The following is a 16514-nucleotide window of genomic DNA, read 5'->3' as shown; positions in this document are numbered from 1 at the left end:
TAACGTACAGTGTTATATTACTTTCAAGTATACAATATAGCGATATAATACTTACATACATCACCCAGTGCTCATCATGGCAAGTGCACTCCTTAATCCCCATCACCTACTTAGCCCATCCTTCACCACCTCCCTGATGGTAACCATCAGTTTGTAATTAAGAGTCTGTTTCTTGATTTGTCTGTCTCTTTTTTTTCCATTTGCTTGTTTGTTTTGTTTCTTAAATTCCACATTTGTCTAAAACCATGGTATTTGTCTTTCTCTGACTCATTTCACTTAGCATTGTACTCACCAGCTCCATTCATGTCATTGCAAATGGCAAGACTTCATTCTTTTTTATGGCTACATAATACTCCATTGTGTGTATATGCCACATCTTCTTTATCTATTCATCAATTAATTGTAAATAATGCTGCTATAAATACAGGGGAGCATGTATCCCTTTGAATTAGTATTTTTGTATTCTTTCAGTAAATATCCAATAGTGTGATTTCTGGTTTGGAGGGTAGTTCTATTTTTAACTTTTGGTGGAACCTCCATATTGTTTGCCACAGTGGTTGCACCAGTTTGCATTCCTTCAAACAGTGCACGAGGGTTCCTTTTTTTCCACATCCTAGCCAACACCTGTTGTTTCTTGTGTTGTTGATTTTAGCCATTCTGACAGATGTGAGGTGCTATCTCACTGTACTTTTGATTTGCATTTCCCTGATGGTAAGTGATGGTGCATATCTTTTCATGTGTCTGTTGGCCATCTGAATGTCTTCTGTGGATAAATGTCTATTTGTGTCTTCTGCCCGTTTTTTAATTGAATTATTTTTTTGGGGGATGTTGAGTTGTATATGTTCTTTATAGATTTTGGATACTAACCCTTTATCAGATGTGTCATTTGCAAATATCTTCTCCCATTCCTTAGGTTATCTTTTAGTTTTGTTGATTGTTTTCTTTGTTGTGCAGAAGCTTTTCATTTTGATGGAGTCCCAATAGTTTATTTTTGCTTTTGTTTCCCTTGTCTCAGGAGGCATATCTAGAAAAAAAGTTGATACAGCTGATGTCAAAGAAGTTACTGCTGTGTTCTTTGCTACAATTTTTATAGTTTCATGTCTCACATTTAGGTCTTTAATCCATTTTGAATTTTTTGTGTAAATGGTGTAAGAAAGTAGTCCAATTTCATTCTTTTGCATGTTGCTGTCCAGTTTTCCCAGCACCATTTGTTGAAGAGACTGTCTTTTTCCCACTGGATATTCTTTCCTGCTTTATTGAAGAGTAATTGACCATATAGTTGTGGGTTTCTTTCTGGGTTTTCCATTGTCTTCTATTTAACTATGTGTATTTTTGCCAGTACCATACTGTTTTGATTACTACAGCTTTGTAATATAACTTGAAGTCTGGAATTGTGATACCTGTAGCTTTTCTTTTCTTTTTCAAGATTTCTTTGCCTATTTGGGGTCTTTTGTGGTTCCATGCACATTTTGGAATTGTTTGTTTCAGTTCTGTGAAAAATATTGGTGGTATTTTGATAGGGATTGCATTAAATGTGTAGATCACTTTGGGTAGTATAGACATTTTAACAATATTTGTTGTGCCAATTTGTAAGTATGGAATGTTTTTCCATTTCTTTGTGTCATTTCAATTTCTTTCATCAATGTTTCATAGTTTTCAGAGTACAGGTTTTTCACCTCTTTGGTTGGGTTTATTCCTAGGTATGTATCTTACTGTTTTTGGTATATTTGTAAATGGGATTGTTTTCTTAATTTCTCTTCTGCCTCATTATTTGTGTGTATAAATGCAACAGATTTCTGTGTATTGATTTTGCATCCTGCGACCTTACTGAATTTATTGGTTCCAGCATTTTTTTGGTGGGGTCTTTCAGATTTTCTATATAATGTCATCTGCAAATGATGAAAACCTTACTTCTTCCTTACCAATTGGATGCCTTTTATTTCTTTTTGTTTTTTGTGTGATTGCTGTGGCTAGGACTTCTAGTACTCTGTTAAAAGGTAGTGAGAGTGGACATTCTTGTCTTGTAGATCTTCAGGTAAAATCTCTTAGTTTTTTTCTGATTGAGGACGATGATAGCTCTGGGTTTTTTCCATATATGGCCTTTATTATGTTGAGGCATGTTCCCTTTAAACCTATTTTATTGAGGGTTTTTATTGCGAATGGATGTTCTACATTGTCAAATGCTTTTTCTGCATCTATTGAAATGATCATATGGTTCTTATCCTTTCTCTTATTGATGTGATTGGTTTGCAAATATTACACCACTCCTGCAACCTAGGAATAAATCCCACTTGATCATGGTGAATGATTTTTTAATGCATTGTTGAATTTGTTTTGCTAGTATTTTATTGAGGATTTTTACATCTATTTTCATCAGATACATTGGCTTGTAGTTTTCTTTTTTTGTGATGTCTTTAACTGGATTTGGTATCAGGGTAATGCTGGTCTCATGGAATGAATTTGGAAGTTTCTTTCCTTTTCTAGTTTTTGGAATAGTTTGAGAATTATAGGTATTAACTCCTGTTTACATTTTTGGTAGAATTTACCTGTGAAACCTTCTGGTTCTGGACTTTTTGTTTGTTGGGAGTTTTTGATTACTTATTGAATTTCTTTTCTGGTTATAAGTCTGTTCAAATGTTCTATCTCTTCTAAGAATTTATCCATTTCTCCTAGGTTCTCCAATTTGTTGGCATAGTTTTTCATAATATTCTCTTATAATTGTTTATATTTCTGTGGTGTTGGTTGTTATTTCTTCTGACTCGCTTGTGATTTTATTTGAGTCCTTTCTCTTTTTTTCTTGATAAATTTGGCTAGAGGTTTGTCCATTTTACTGATTTTTTGGTTTCATTGATCTGTTCTGTTATAGTGTTTTTAGTTCCATATCATTTATTTCTGCTCTAATCTTTATTATTACCTTCCTTCTCCTGGTTTTAGATTTTGTTTGTTGTTCTCTTTATAGCTCGTTTAGTTGCAAGCTTACGTTGTTTATTTCAGATTTTTCTCCTCTTGATGTAGGCTGTGTTGCTGTAAACTTCACTCTAATGACTGCTTTTGCTGCATCCCAAAGATTTTGGACCATTGTGTTTTCATTTTCATTTGTTTCCATGTACTGTTTAAATTTTTCTTTGATTTCCTTGTTGACCCATTCATTGTTTAGTAGCATGCTATTTAACCTCCATGTATTTATAGTCTTTCCAGATTTTTTCTTGTGTCTAACTTCTACTTTTATAGCCTTGTGGTCAGAAAAGATTCATGGTATGATTTCAGTCTTCTTGAATTTGTTGAGGCTTATTTTATGAACTAAAATGAGATCTATTCTGGGGAATGTTCCATGTGCACTTGACTAGAATGTGTATTCTGTTTTCAGATGGAATGTTCTGATTATATCTGTTAAATTCACTTGGTCCAGTGTGTCATTCAAAGCCATCGTTTCCTTGTTGATTTTTTTGTGTAGATGATCTATTGATGTAAGTAGAGTGTTAAGTATTATTGTATTATTATTATTATCTATTAATTATATTGTATTATTATTGATTAATTCTTTTATGCTTGTTACTGTAATTATGTTTATTATTAACTGTTTTATGTATTTGGGTCCTTGTATGTTGGGCACATAGATATTTACAATTGTTAGGTCTTGTTGGATCGTCCCCTTGGTTAGTATATGGTGTTCTATGTCTCCTGTTACACTCTTTGTTTTAAAGTCTATTTTGTCTAATGTAAGCATTTTTACTCTGGTTTTCTTTTGATAACCATTTGCATGCTAGATGTTTCTCTGTCCCCTTACTTTTAATCTGCAAGTGTCTTTTGGTTTGAAATGGGTCTCATGTAGGCAACATATAGATGGGTCTTATTTTTTTTTGTCCATTCTTTCACCCTGTGTCTTTTGATTGAGGCACTAAGACCATTTACATTCAAAGTAATTATTGATAGATATATATTTATTGTCATTTTATTATTGGTTTGTGGTTGTTTGTAAAGATTTTCTCTGATCCTTACTTGCCATTTTTTTCATGTTTTGCTGAATTGTTTAGTGATATGTTTGGATTTCTTTCTCTTTATTCTTTACATATTTATTTGTGGTTTTTGATATATGGTTACCATTAGGTTTGTATATAACCTCTTCTGCGATGTTTGGATTTTTAAGGAAAATATCTGTATATCCATGTACATTAGATCCTTGTAATTACTTTAAAAATCCTCTTTGCATCTGTTTCATCTGTAAGTATTATTATAGTTATTCACTGTGGAGAATGTAGAGGTCCTTATAACCATTCTCAAAAAATGAATGTGCCATAATTCCAGTATACTCTCTTATATGACCAAGTGCTCACTTAACTGTGTTTAGAGGTCGTTAAAAAATCGTAGGCAAGAACTTCTGGTGAAATTTTAAACAGTATTTAGTAAACAATGACAAATGTTGACATAAATGTATCATAAAATCTTTGTCTGGGAAAAATAATATTAAACGACTAGTATGAAAAAATTGGTAGCTAAATAACATTTCAGGAGATGGATCTATTGCATTGATAATTAGCATAATATTTGAATTGCAAAAAACTCTTCAATTTAATGAGTACAGCTCTTTTTCACTTAAGTGTCCTGTAAAAACCTAAAAGTTTTCAAGCCAAATGAATTTTGTTTAGAATTCTGTTTAGAAAATACTTTTCAGAGCATAAAGTTTGAATTGTATATCTTTATAAACACAGATTTTTAAAAAAGTTAACCCTTTGAAAAATTAACTCTTGAAGACTTACAGGTATTATTATTTGATTTTGCTGATGAGTGGAAACTTTTAATCAAGACTACTATAAGTGGGGCTTTACATCCTACTTTACAAGTGGGTACATTGTCATGGACCCACTAAAGGGTGCACGCTTGTTAAGTTACAACTCAGAGCCTTATGTGTCCATAACAAAGATGTTATTCTGTAATACCAAAAGGTTACCTTAACATAGATAGACTTTCATTAGTGTGATATCTTAGTGTTAATTCTATAACATTGTGTTCTTCAGTATTCCCTTTGGTATTTTTCCCAATAAATTTTAGAAGAACTTATTAAGATATAATATACAATAATTGGTACATATTTAAAGAATACAATTTATAAAATATTGGCATGTGTATACATCTGTGAAATCATCACCAAAGCCAGTATAATGAACATTTCCATCACACTCAAAACTTTGCTCTCTCCCTTTTTTATCTGTCCCGGGTGTCGCTGTCATCCTCCTTGCCCCTTCTCTAGGCAACCACTCATTTGCTTTTTGTTATTGTAGCTTTAATGTGCTTTTTCTAGAGTTTTGTATAAATGGAATCAAACAGTATGTACCCTTTTTTTTTAATGCCTGGCCTCTTACTCTGCATAATTATTTTGAGATTCATCTATTTTGTTGTATGAAGAGTTTATCCTTTTTATTGCTAAGTAGTATTTCTTTGTACAAAAATGCCACAGTCTGTTTATCCACTCACCTAGTGATGGACACTTGGATTGCTTCCAGTTTTTGGCCATTGTAAATAAAGCTGAAGTTTTTAGCTTTTATGAATAAAGCTGCTATAAACATTGAGTGTATTTAAAATTATTTTATTTTTTTAACCACTTAGTCATAATCATGGCTGTCAACTCTTACCATACAGCATTATTGTTATGCACCTTTCCCAGCAACTTGGTAATTAGGGAAGACTATGAAAATAGCTAATTTTATAACTCATTTTCTACATTTTAGCCATTTTACTCATTTGAGGTATTGACTATAGGAAAGGAAAGCTCTCATTTTGAATGTTGAAATTCCAACAGTCTGGCCAGCATTATCTTACCTTTTAAATTTTTTTTTTTTCCCAACGTTTATTTATTTTTGGGACAGAGAGAGACAGAGCATGAACGGGGGAGGGGCAGAGAGAGAGGGAGACACAGAATCGGAAACAGGCTCCAGGCTCTGAGCCATCAGCCCAGAGCCTGACGCGGGGCTCGAACTCACGGACCGCGAGATCGTGACCTGGCTGAAGTCGGACGCTTAACCGACTGCACCACCCAGGTGCCCCCATCTTACCGTTTATAATATCTCTAAATAAAAATATTAAATGTAACTGAATTAAAGCCTCTGGTCCTTAAGTAACCAAAGAACTTTGCAAATACTTTATACACTGTAATGATATTGTGATGGATATTTTTCTAAAGAGAATAAATGTTTCCTAATGACCATGTTTTATTTCTATAAGCAAATGTGGCAGTTGAAGTCTGTCTCAGTTATCACATTTTCTATAAACAAGGAAATCTAGAAAGAACCCTATAATGCAATATTTAAAAGAAAATTGAGACACATAATCTAATTCATGAGTTTTATTATTGAGAAACTTTTTACTGTTCACATTTTTATACTTAAAAAAAAATCTCATTACTTTAGATTTTACTTTTAAGAGGAATGTTTTATATGCAATAAAAGTTCAATCTCTTGAATAAAATTCCAAGTCTTTTTTTAGAAGGGAAGACAAAAGGAAGAGTAAAATAAAATATGCAAAATTTAAAATTTGTTGCCCCTTTTCACTTTTTTGCTCTTGATGGTATGTGTTTATGTGTGTGAATATGTGTCTAAACATACGTACACTGTGACACATGCATATATGAAAATTACCATTGTAAAGCACAAGATACGAGCAACTTATTATTTATAAATGCATTAAATTTATAGTCTATTGAGAATGGAATGTTAATTTTGGGGTAATTTCTTTTAAAGTAAAGTGGCCTTGGGGCGCCCGGGTGGCTTGGTCAGTTAAGCGTCCGACTTCGGCTCAGGTCATGATCTCGCAGTCTGTGAGTTCGAGCCCCGCGTCAGGCTCTGTGCTGACAGCTCAGAGCCTGGAGCCTGTTTCGGATTCTGTGTCTCCCTCTCTCTCTGCCCCTCCCCTGTTCATGCTCTGTCTCTCTCTGTCTCAAAAATAAATAAACGTTAAAAAAAAAAAAATTAAAAAAAAAATAAAGTGGCCTTAGTGTTATTCACCTTTATGTTAAATATGTAACTTTGATACAAATATATGCACAGCTCTGTCTGTTGATGTATTTTATTAAAAGGCTAATCTTGTCATACATTTTTAATTATGTACTAAGAATTTTTACTATAGATTGAGATAGAAGACAATATAATTCCTTTACTAGTAAAATTCTATATTTTCAAATATTAAATATTTTTAAGTATATATCTTGTGTTGAGTTATTGACTTAGGAATATTTGTGATATCTTTGAAATTCTTTCATTGCTTTTTATTATACTTTAAAGCTAATTTGATTGAATGTCTTTTGATCTTCTTTCTGTAATTATTAATTTTTCTTCTTATTAAGAATGAATTTTGTGTAGTACCAGAATGGAAATCATTTTGGTTATTTTTCTTTTGCATGTTTATCTTTTTTATAAATAAAAGCTTTATTTCTCAGGCCAAAATATGAGTTGACATTGATATTAGGCTATGTAAAAATGCTAATATCAATTTTTTCTTTCAGATCTCTATAAAAATGGACTCCAAAGAGCTAACTTTGTACCATTCATTGCTGTTCTAAAGGTAAGGAAAATCACTTACTTGTGTTCACTGATTAATATCATATTGATTGATAATTAAGGGCTTTTATAGGATTGCCTATGGTCTTTCATTCATGCAGAATTCATTTTGATATTAGATAGTTATAGTCAAAGACACTAAAGGAGAAAAGAATGTTTTTTATATAGTATTCATCAATGTGTACACAGGAGAAATTATAAAATATAGTCTAAATTATTGTCTAACTGAAACATTTGATAGTTTGCATTTATAAATTCTAATTTGAGGTTTGCTCATAAATATTATAGTGCAATATTTAACCTTATACATTGATTTCTGAAAAAAATGTTTAATGTTCTCTATTTCTTTCAGGTTAATGGTCTTTAACGTGTTTTCTCAGCTATTAAAGTTGCTATTCTAGAGTAGCATTATTACAAAAATATTCTAATATATTTAAATGTGATTGCCATCAAGTTATGAAATTATGTCAAGTTGAGGCACCTAAATAGTTTAAATATTTGTGTGTATCATCACTGCATGGAGTTTGAAATAGTCTTCATTACAAGATGATTAAGAATAAAATAGCCTCTTTTTTTACTGTTAATTTAAATAAATTTTTATACAATTATTCGATAATTCTATATTTTACCAATACTTATTGAGAACCTACTATGTGCAAAGTGCTACTTTGGGCATGATGGGTAATGCAATCATGAAATAGGCTGTTCTTGCTTACAAGTCATTTATAATCTAGTTGGGCATATAGGACATACACAAATATCTATAACACAAAGCAAAATGAAGTACCAAAAGCAGTACCAAAAATAAGCATATGTGCCAAAATATAACTCCCATAATTCTTAGGTACATAATTTTTCCCAGTCTATAGCAATATAACTGAAGAAGGGATGAGGTTGTATTATTTTTAAAAACCTAAAACCTCAAAAATTCTTATCAAGAAGGAGAAGTAAAACTATTTTTTTCTACAAGTATTCTAAAGATACAGTCAGATAGTCTTTTTCAAATTGTTGGTACCAAACTTTATTCCCTGTGCTATACTTGGGAGAATTAAAACATCTTTTTCCTTGAGCAATTTTAAGTTCCCAGAGGTTTTTAATTTCTCTGAGATATTTATAAATGTAAGGAAAAGTACTCTTTGAAGATTTATGCTGTTAGTATTTTTTTCCCCTTTATATTCATGTTTTGCATTTGGGGGGAAGGTAAATGTACAGTGTTTTCTTCATGCTGGGAATCCAAAGTAATTTGGTACATGTAGATACCAAAATATAAACAAGGAAGCTAAGACAAATGGGTACTAAAAATAGTATCTTCATGTAGCATAAAATGTACAAAATGTAAAGAGAGAAGGCTCACAGAATGAAACAAGTTAAAGGTTCTCAGGGAACTTTGTATGTATACTTTTTTTTTTTTAACCACAAACCTTATTTTTTGGCCAGTAATTTGTCATACTTTAATATATAATAGCATTATTAATAAACAACTAAATTGGCCAGATTGGGTTTAATTTTTTCCCTTTTTAACCCTCTCTCTCTCCCTCTCTCTCTCTCCATATATATATATATATATATAGTATATGTATTGTGCATATATATATATTTGTAGAGAGGAATATATATATATATATATATATATATATATATATATATATATATATACACATACACACACACACACACACACACATACATACATACACACACATATATATTTGTAGAGGAAGAAACCCAAAGAGATAAATTATCCAAATTTGAAATTGAACGAGAACTGAAATAAATAATGTACAATTTGAAATTGAACACAAACTAAAATTCCTAGGAAACTGAATATCTTATTGGATAAGAAAGTATTTAAAATGTCCCGTTTATTCAAAAGACTTTTCACATGTAACAAAACATCAGCCAGGTAAATATATGCTGTGGCTGGTTTCCCTGGAGCTTTTTTGGTGGGCATATGAGGTTTCCTTTGTAAGGAAAGTTTGTTTCATATTTATTTAAATGACATTTCGCCTATTCACATATGCCAGTGTTACTCTTGCATTTTGACCCAGCTGAGAGAACTGTATAGCAGAAGTCAATCTTAAAACTAATAGAGAATCTTGGTTTAATAAAAAGGGACTATAAACCAGATAGAAATTTATTTGGGGAAAAAGTACAGTGTATATTCACTTTTTCTTTTAAGTCCTCTCCTATAAACCAAGTGATAACAAATTGGTAATTCACTACAAGAACTTGTGATTTGTTGCTTGGAGTATTGCAAAAAAACAAGAGCCTATATAAGTTCTTAGTAAACAATAATATTTTTATAAGATAGTAGGAATGATGAGGAGGACTAATATGCTGTTAAAAAACAAAATGTGGTATATTCATACAATGAATTATTGTTTTGCTATAAAAAAGGAATGCAAATTTTGACATTTGCTACATTACAGATGAACCCTGAGAACAAAGGACAAATATTACATGATTCCACTTATATGATGTGCCTAGAAACGGCATATTCAGAGAAACAAAAGTAAAATAGAGGTTACAGGGGCTGAGAGGAGTGGGGAATGGGTAATTATTATTTCATGGGTAGAGTCTCTCTTTGGGATGATGAAAAGGTTCTGGAAATAGACATTAGTAATGATTGTACAACATCATGAATGTACTTCATGCCATTGAATTGCACACTTAAAATGGTTAAAATGATAATGTTTTTGTTATGTATGTTTTACCACAATTTATTTAAAAAAAGAAAAGAAAAAGCCATAGTACTGGAAAGAATATAGAAAATGTTTAGGTATATCTCCTCTAGGAAGCCCTCCTGGAGAACTCCTTCAAGCAAAGCAAGGCAAAACCAAACCAAAACAAAACCTAACCCTTACATATAATTTCCACTGCCATTTAAGTGGGGAGGCTCCAGTTTTGCTCTTACTTGCATTTTCTTTGAATTTATCTTGCTCTTCATTTTCTAATTTACTGAGATTAATTTTTTTTAAATCTCTTTTCAACCTTCTTTCCTAACTGCATTTAAGGCTATTTATTTTCCTGTAAATAGCTGCATTCCTTAAGTTTTTATATTTAGTATTTTCACTATTAAGTTCAAAGTATTTTCTAATTTCTATTGTGATTTCTTTTTTAACGCATGTGTTAGCTAGAAGTATGTTTTTTAATTTCCAAACAAGCATATGAAATTTCCTGTTATTATTTTCTCAACAAATGCTTAATTGCGTTGTGGTGGGAGGATATGCTCCATGCAACTTAAATCCTTTAAAATTTGTTGAAATTTCCTTTATGGCCTAATATATGGCCAATTTTTATAAAAATATTCTTTGTATTCTCGAAAATAATGAGTACTCAACTACAGTTGTATATGATAGTATATATAACACAGTACACCCATTAGATTGGAGTTGTTAATTGTGTTCAAATTTTTATTATTTTTTCCCATCAATTATTATGAAGCTTATGGAAAACATCTCACTATGATTATGAATTTATTTATTTCTCTGATAATTCTGTCATTGACCTTAACATATTTCGAGGCTGTAAGTTGCATGCAGATTTAGAATGATTAAATATTGCTTGTGAATAGAACTTTTATAATGAATTTTTTTTACTAAGTAGTGATGTAAGCTTCTTTGTTGTTACAAGCATAGTCATAATTGTGGAAGCATTTTTGTCATATCTGCTTTAAATTGCACACGCATAGGGTGATTTTATCAGATAATTTTAACATCTCTGTCATCTTGATGTTTTTTTACAGTGTAAGATCTTCCTGGTTTTTGGTGTGAATGAATTTCATTTGAAATTTGGACAGTTTCATAATCTGTCATGAGACTTTGGATCTTATTTTTTTAATTGTTTTTTATTGTGGTAAAGTATATATAACAGAAAATTTACCATTTGAACTATTTTTAAGTGTACAATCAGTGCCGTTAAGTACATTCACATTGTTGGGCAACCATCATCACCACCTAGCTCTAGAACTTCATCTTCCTAAACTGAAATTCTGTACTCATTAAATAATAACTCCCCATTCTCCTCTTCTCCCAACTCCTGGTAACCATCATTCTACTTACTATCTCCATGAATTTGCCATTTTTAGGTACCTTATATAAATGGAGTCATATGATAGTTGTTCTTTTGCGTCTGGGTTTTTTCACTTACATAATGTCTTCAAGGTTCATCCATGCTGTAGTATGTGTCAGATTCCATTCCTTTTTAAGGAATAAGATTCCATTATACATATATACCACTGTTTGTTCATCTGTTCATCTATTGATGGACATTGGGTTGATTCTACCTTTTGGCTGTTGTGAATAATGCTGCTGTGAACACTTGTGTACTAATATTTGTCTGAGTCCTTTTAATTCTTCTGTGTGTAATCATTGTAGTTTTGATTCATGTTTCTCAAGTGATCAGTGATGAGTAGCATATTTTCGTGTGCTTATTGGCCATTTGTTTGTCATCTTTAAACTTGAGTTTTAGATGGCTTTTTGGGCACTATTCTAACAGAAGGATAGGCACTGTCTAATTATTGCTAGATATAGGGGGCAGTCCAGGTTCTTTATCAGCATCTATAGAGCAGGTACTCCTTGTTTCTGCTGGTGTAGAGGTTCCACTGACATCATCGGGGTAGGGAAGGTGGGGTGCTCATTATTGACTGGCAGGGATGAATGTTTCTTTTTTTAAAAAATATTTATTTATTTAAGTAATCTCTACCCCCAACATGGAGCTCGAACTCAACTCTGAGATCAAGAGTTGCACGCTCCACTGACTGAGCCAGCCAGGTGCCCCAGGGTTGAAAGTTTCAGTTCCCCACTTAGCCTTCTCTGATGTCACTGGCAGGAGTGTTGGGATGCCTCATTAACAGCCTTGTGAGAATGTACTTCTAGACTCCTCTCAGCCTTTGCTGGGAAGGGTGCAGGTGGCATCAGTTTTTTCCACTGCAGTGTTTGCCACAGTACAAGTTATTGTTGAAAAGTTTCTTCTTTGCTATGCTGCCATTTTCCTGGGTCCTCCCTTGTCCATGTCCATTGGCATTCTGGGATGCTGGCTTCTTCAGTTCCAAGTCTGGAATACATGAATTGAACAGAAAAGCAGAGAACTCACCATTCTGTTGTTTCTCAGGTCTTGAGATCCCTACCTCTTTTTTGTTCTACTTTTTAGTATGTACCTATGTTTATTTTATATATGATCTCTAGGATTTTAAATTGTACATGTCAGGAGGGACAGAGAAAGGATATCTACTCCATCTTCCCAGAAGTAGAAGTCATTTTATTAAATGCCCTTGTCTGCTAATTCCTTCATTTCTGTCATTTTGGTTTTGTTTTTGTGTTCTGATTTTAACCTCCCCGCCACCGCCCCCCCCCCCCCCAGTTGTGAGTCCTCCTTTCCTGATTCTTGGCAAACTTAATAGTTTGTGATTGGATGATGAACATTGTGGTGATTATGTTGAGTGTTACTTCCTTTAAGGCTGTTGAATTTTATTTTGGCAAGTGGTTAAGTTGCTTGCAGATCAGCTTTATCCTTCTGAGGCTTTTTAATTAATGTTTATTTATTTTGAGAGAGAGAGAGCACGCAAGTGGGAAAGGGGCAGAGAAGGAGAAAGAGAGAATCCAAGCAGGCTCCGCACTGCCAGCACAGAGCCTAATGCAGGGCTTGATCCCACAAACCTGTGAGATCATGAGCTGAGCTGAAATCAAGAGTGGGACACTTAACCAACTGAGCCACCCTGGGTGCCCCTTGAGGCTTGTTTCTAAGCTTTGATAGTATGTCTCAAGTAGCCTTTACTCTAAGACTATTTTACCCTTTCTTCTAAATGTGACCCTTCTAGAGTCTCTACTGAATCCCCTTAGTGTCACCAACTTCTCTCTACTCTGTCTGTTCAGAATGCTTGTATCTCCCAGCTTTCTGTGGATTGTTCTTTCCCCAGTCTTGTGAAGTTTCACCTTATGCACGTGCAATTTAATATTCAGCCAAAGATTACAGACATTCTCTATGCAGATATTCTAGAGCTCTGTGTCTGCATAGCTTCCTCTTACTGAACTCTGCCATGCAAATCCCAACTGCCTCAACTTCCTAGAGCTCTGATCACTGTCTCCTCAACTGATTTAGACTGCTGTGCTGCAGTCTAGAAATTGCCTCTGACAGAAAGCCATGGGAAGTGTAATGCTTGCTTAACTGGTTTATTTCCCACATCTCAGGGATTGTGTCTTTTGCTACTCATTGTATTATGTCTGGTAGTAGAGGTTTTAAATGTTTTGTCCAGTGTTTTAGTGCTTAATGGCAGGAAGGCAAAATTGACTTCTAAATACTCTGCTTTGGCCAAAAGGAGAAGTCTCTTAGTTTTTTTTTTATTGAACTATAATTAAAATTTACCATTATATTAGCTTCAGATGAAGCTAATCAACATATTGATTCAACAATTCTGTCTATATATTACTCACTGTTCACCACAGTAAGTGTAGTCACCATCTGTCACCAAACATTATTGACTATGTTCCTTATGCTGTACTTCTCATCTTTGTAACTTACTTATTTTATAACTAGAAATTGTACCTCTTTTTAAAAAATTTTTATTTATTTTATTATCTTTTCAAATTTAAATACAAGTTAGTTAACATATAATGTAATAATGAAATTCAGGAATAGAATTGACTGATTCATCACTTACATATAACATGCAGTGTTCATTCCAACAAGTGCCCTCCTTAATGCCCCTCGGCTGTTTAGCCCATCCCTCTGCCAAACACCCCACCAGCAACCCTCAGTTTGTTCTCTGTATTTAAGAGTCTCTTATGGTTTTTTTCTCTCTCTATTTTTCTTATTTTTACTTCCCTTCCCCTATGGTCATCTGTTTTGTTTCTTAAATTCCACATGAAAGAAATCATATGATATTTGTCTTTCTCTGACTGACTTCTTTTGCTTAGCATAATACTCTAGTTCCATCCACATTGTTGCAAATGGTAAGATTTCGTTCTTTTTGATCACCGAGTAATATTCCGTTGTATGTATGTGTGTGTGTATGTATGTGTATATGTATGTATGTATATATATGTATATATATGTATATATATGTATGTGTATATATATGTATATAAATATATGCACACACACACATACCACATCTTTATCCATTCCTCGGTCAATTGACGTTTGGGCTTTTACCATACTTTGGCTGTTGTTGATAGTCGTGCTATGAACATTGGGGTGCTTGTGCCCTTTTGAATCAGCACTCCTGTATCCTTTGGATAAATACCTAGTAGTGCAATTGCTGGGTTGTAGGGTAGTTCTATTTTTAATTTTTTGAGGAACTTCCAAATTATTTTCCAGAGGGGCTGCACCAGTTTGCATTCCCACCAGGTGCAAAAGGGTTCCTCTTTTCTGCATCCTCGCCAATGTCTACTGTTGCCTGAGTTGTTAATTTTAGCCATTCTGACAGGTGTGAGGTGGTATCTCATTGTGGTTTTGATTTGTATTTTCCTGATGATGACTGATGTTGAGCATTTTTTCATGTGTCAGCCATCTGGATGTCTTCTTTGAAGAAGTGTCTATTCATGTCTTTTGCCCATTTCTTCACTGGATTGTTTTTTGGATGTTGAGTTTGATAAGTTCTTTATAGATTTTGGATACTAACTCTTTATCTGGTGTCTTTTGTAAATATCTTCTCCCATTCCGTTGTTTGCCTTTTAGTTTTGCTGATTTTTTTCCTTTGCCATGCAGAAGCCTTTTATCTTGATGAGGTCCAGTAGTTCATTTTTGCTTTTGTTTTCCTTGCCTCTGGATACATGTCAAATAAGTTGCTGTGGCTGTGGTCAAAGAGGTTGTTGCCTGTTTTCTCTTCTAGGATTTTGACAGTTTCCTATCTTACATTTAGGCCTTTTATCCATTTTGAGTTTATTTTTGTGTATGGTGTAACAAAGTGGTCGAGGTTCATTCTTCTGCACATGGCTGTCCAGTTTTCCCAATACTGTTTGCTGAAGAGACTGTCTTTTTTTCTACTGGATATTCTTTCCTGCTTTGTCAGAGATTAGTTGTCTATATGTTTATGGGTCCATTTCTGGGTTTTCTGTTCTGTTCCATTGATCTATGTGTCTGTTTTTGTGCCAGTACTATACTGTCTTGATGATTACAGCTTTGTAATACAGCTTAAAGCCCGGAATTGTGATGCTTCCAGCTTTGGTTTTCTTTTCAACATTACTTTGGCTATTTGGGGTCTTTTCTGATTCCATACAGAAATTTGTACCTCTTAATCCTCTTTATCTATTTCACCTGCCAAGAACCATCAGTTTGTTCTCTGTATTTAGGAGTCTGTTTAATTTTTGTTTCTTTATTCATTTGTCTTTTAGATTACATGTATAAGTGAAATTATATGGTATTTGTCTTTCTCTGACTTATTTCACTTAGCATAATGAAGGTCCGTCCATATTGTTGCAAATGGTGAGATTTCATTCTTTTTTGTCTGGCTGAGTAGTAGTCCATTGTGTACATCTACCACATCTTCTTTATCCATTCATCTATTGAAGGACATTTGAGTTGCTTCCATATCTTGGCTATTGTAAACAATGCTGCAGTGAACACAGGGCTGCATATCTTTTTGAATGAATGTTTTTGTTTTCTTTCGGTAAATACCCAGTAGTGGGATTACTGAATAGTAGTATGCTATTTCTATTTTTAATTTTTTGAGGAAACTCCATACTGTTTTCCATAGTGGCTACACCAATTTACATTCCTGTCAGCAAGATTCCTTTTTCTCCACATCCTTGCCAATATTTTCCTTCTTTCCTTCCTTCCTTCCTTCCTTCCTTCCTTCCTTCCTTCCTTCCTTCCTTCCTTCCTTCCTTTCCCTCTCTTTCTTTTCTTTTGTAGGCTCCATGCTCAACATGTGGCTTAAACTCCTGACCCTGAGATTAAGAGTCATGTGTTCTACCAACTGAGCAAGCTGGCCAGGCATCCGAGTTATTTCTTGTGTTTTTGATT

General features: G+C 33.4%; 1 protein-coding gene across 2 annotated transcripts in view; it reads left to right on the top strand.

Annotated features, from left to right (window-relative positions):
* Positions 1-16514, top strand: part of AFG1L (AFG1 like ATPase) — a 198730-nt gene that overhangs the window by 96679 nt on the left and 85537 nt on the right. For both annotated transcript variants that reach the window (XR_008298422.1, XM_015084822.3), the window contains exon 8: positions 7496-7554. Coding sequence is in view for 1 of the 2 variants with exons in the window: in XM_015084822.3 (XP_014940308.3) it covers positions 7496-7554 (59 nt within the window). In the remaining variant the exon portion in view is untranslated. The remainder of the gene's footprint in view (positions 1-7495; positions 7555-16514) is intronic.

Source organism: Acinonyx jubatus, chromosome B2, assembly GCF_027475565.1.
Source record: "Acinonyx jubatus isolate Ajub_Pintada_27869175 chromosome B2, VMU_Ajub_asm_v1.0, whole genome shotgun sequence".
Taxonomy (NCBI): Eukaryota; Metazoa; Chordata; class Mammalia; order Carnivora; family Felidae; genus Acinonyx; species Acinonyx jubatus.
This window is presented reverse-complemented; position numbering and strand designations above follow the sequence as displayed.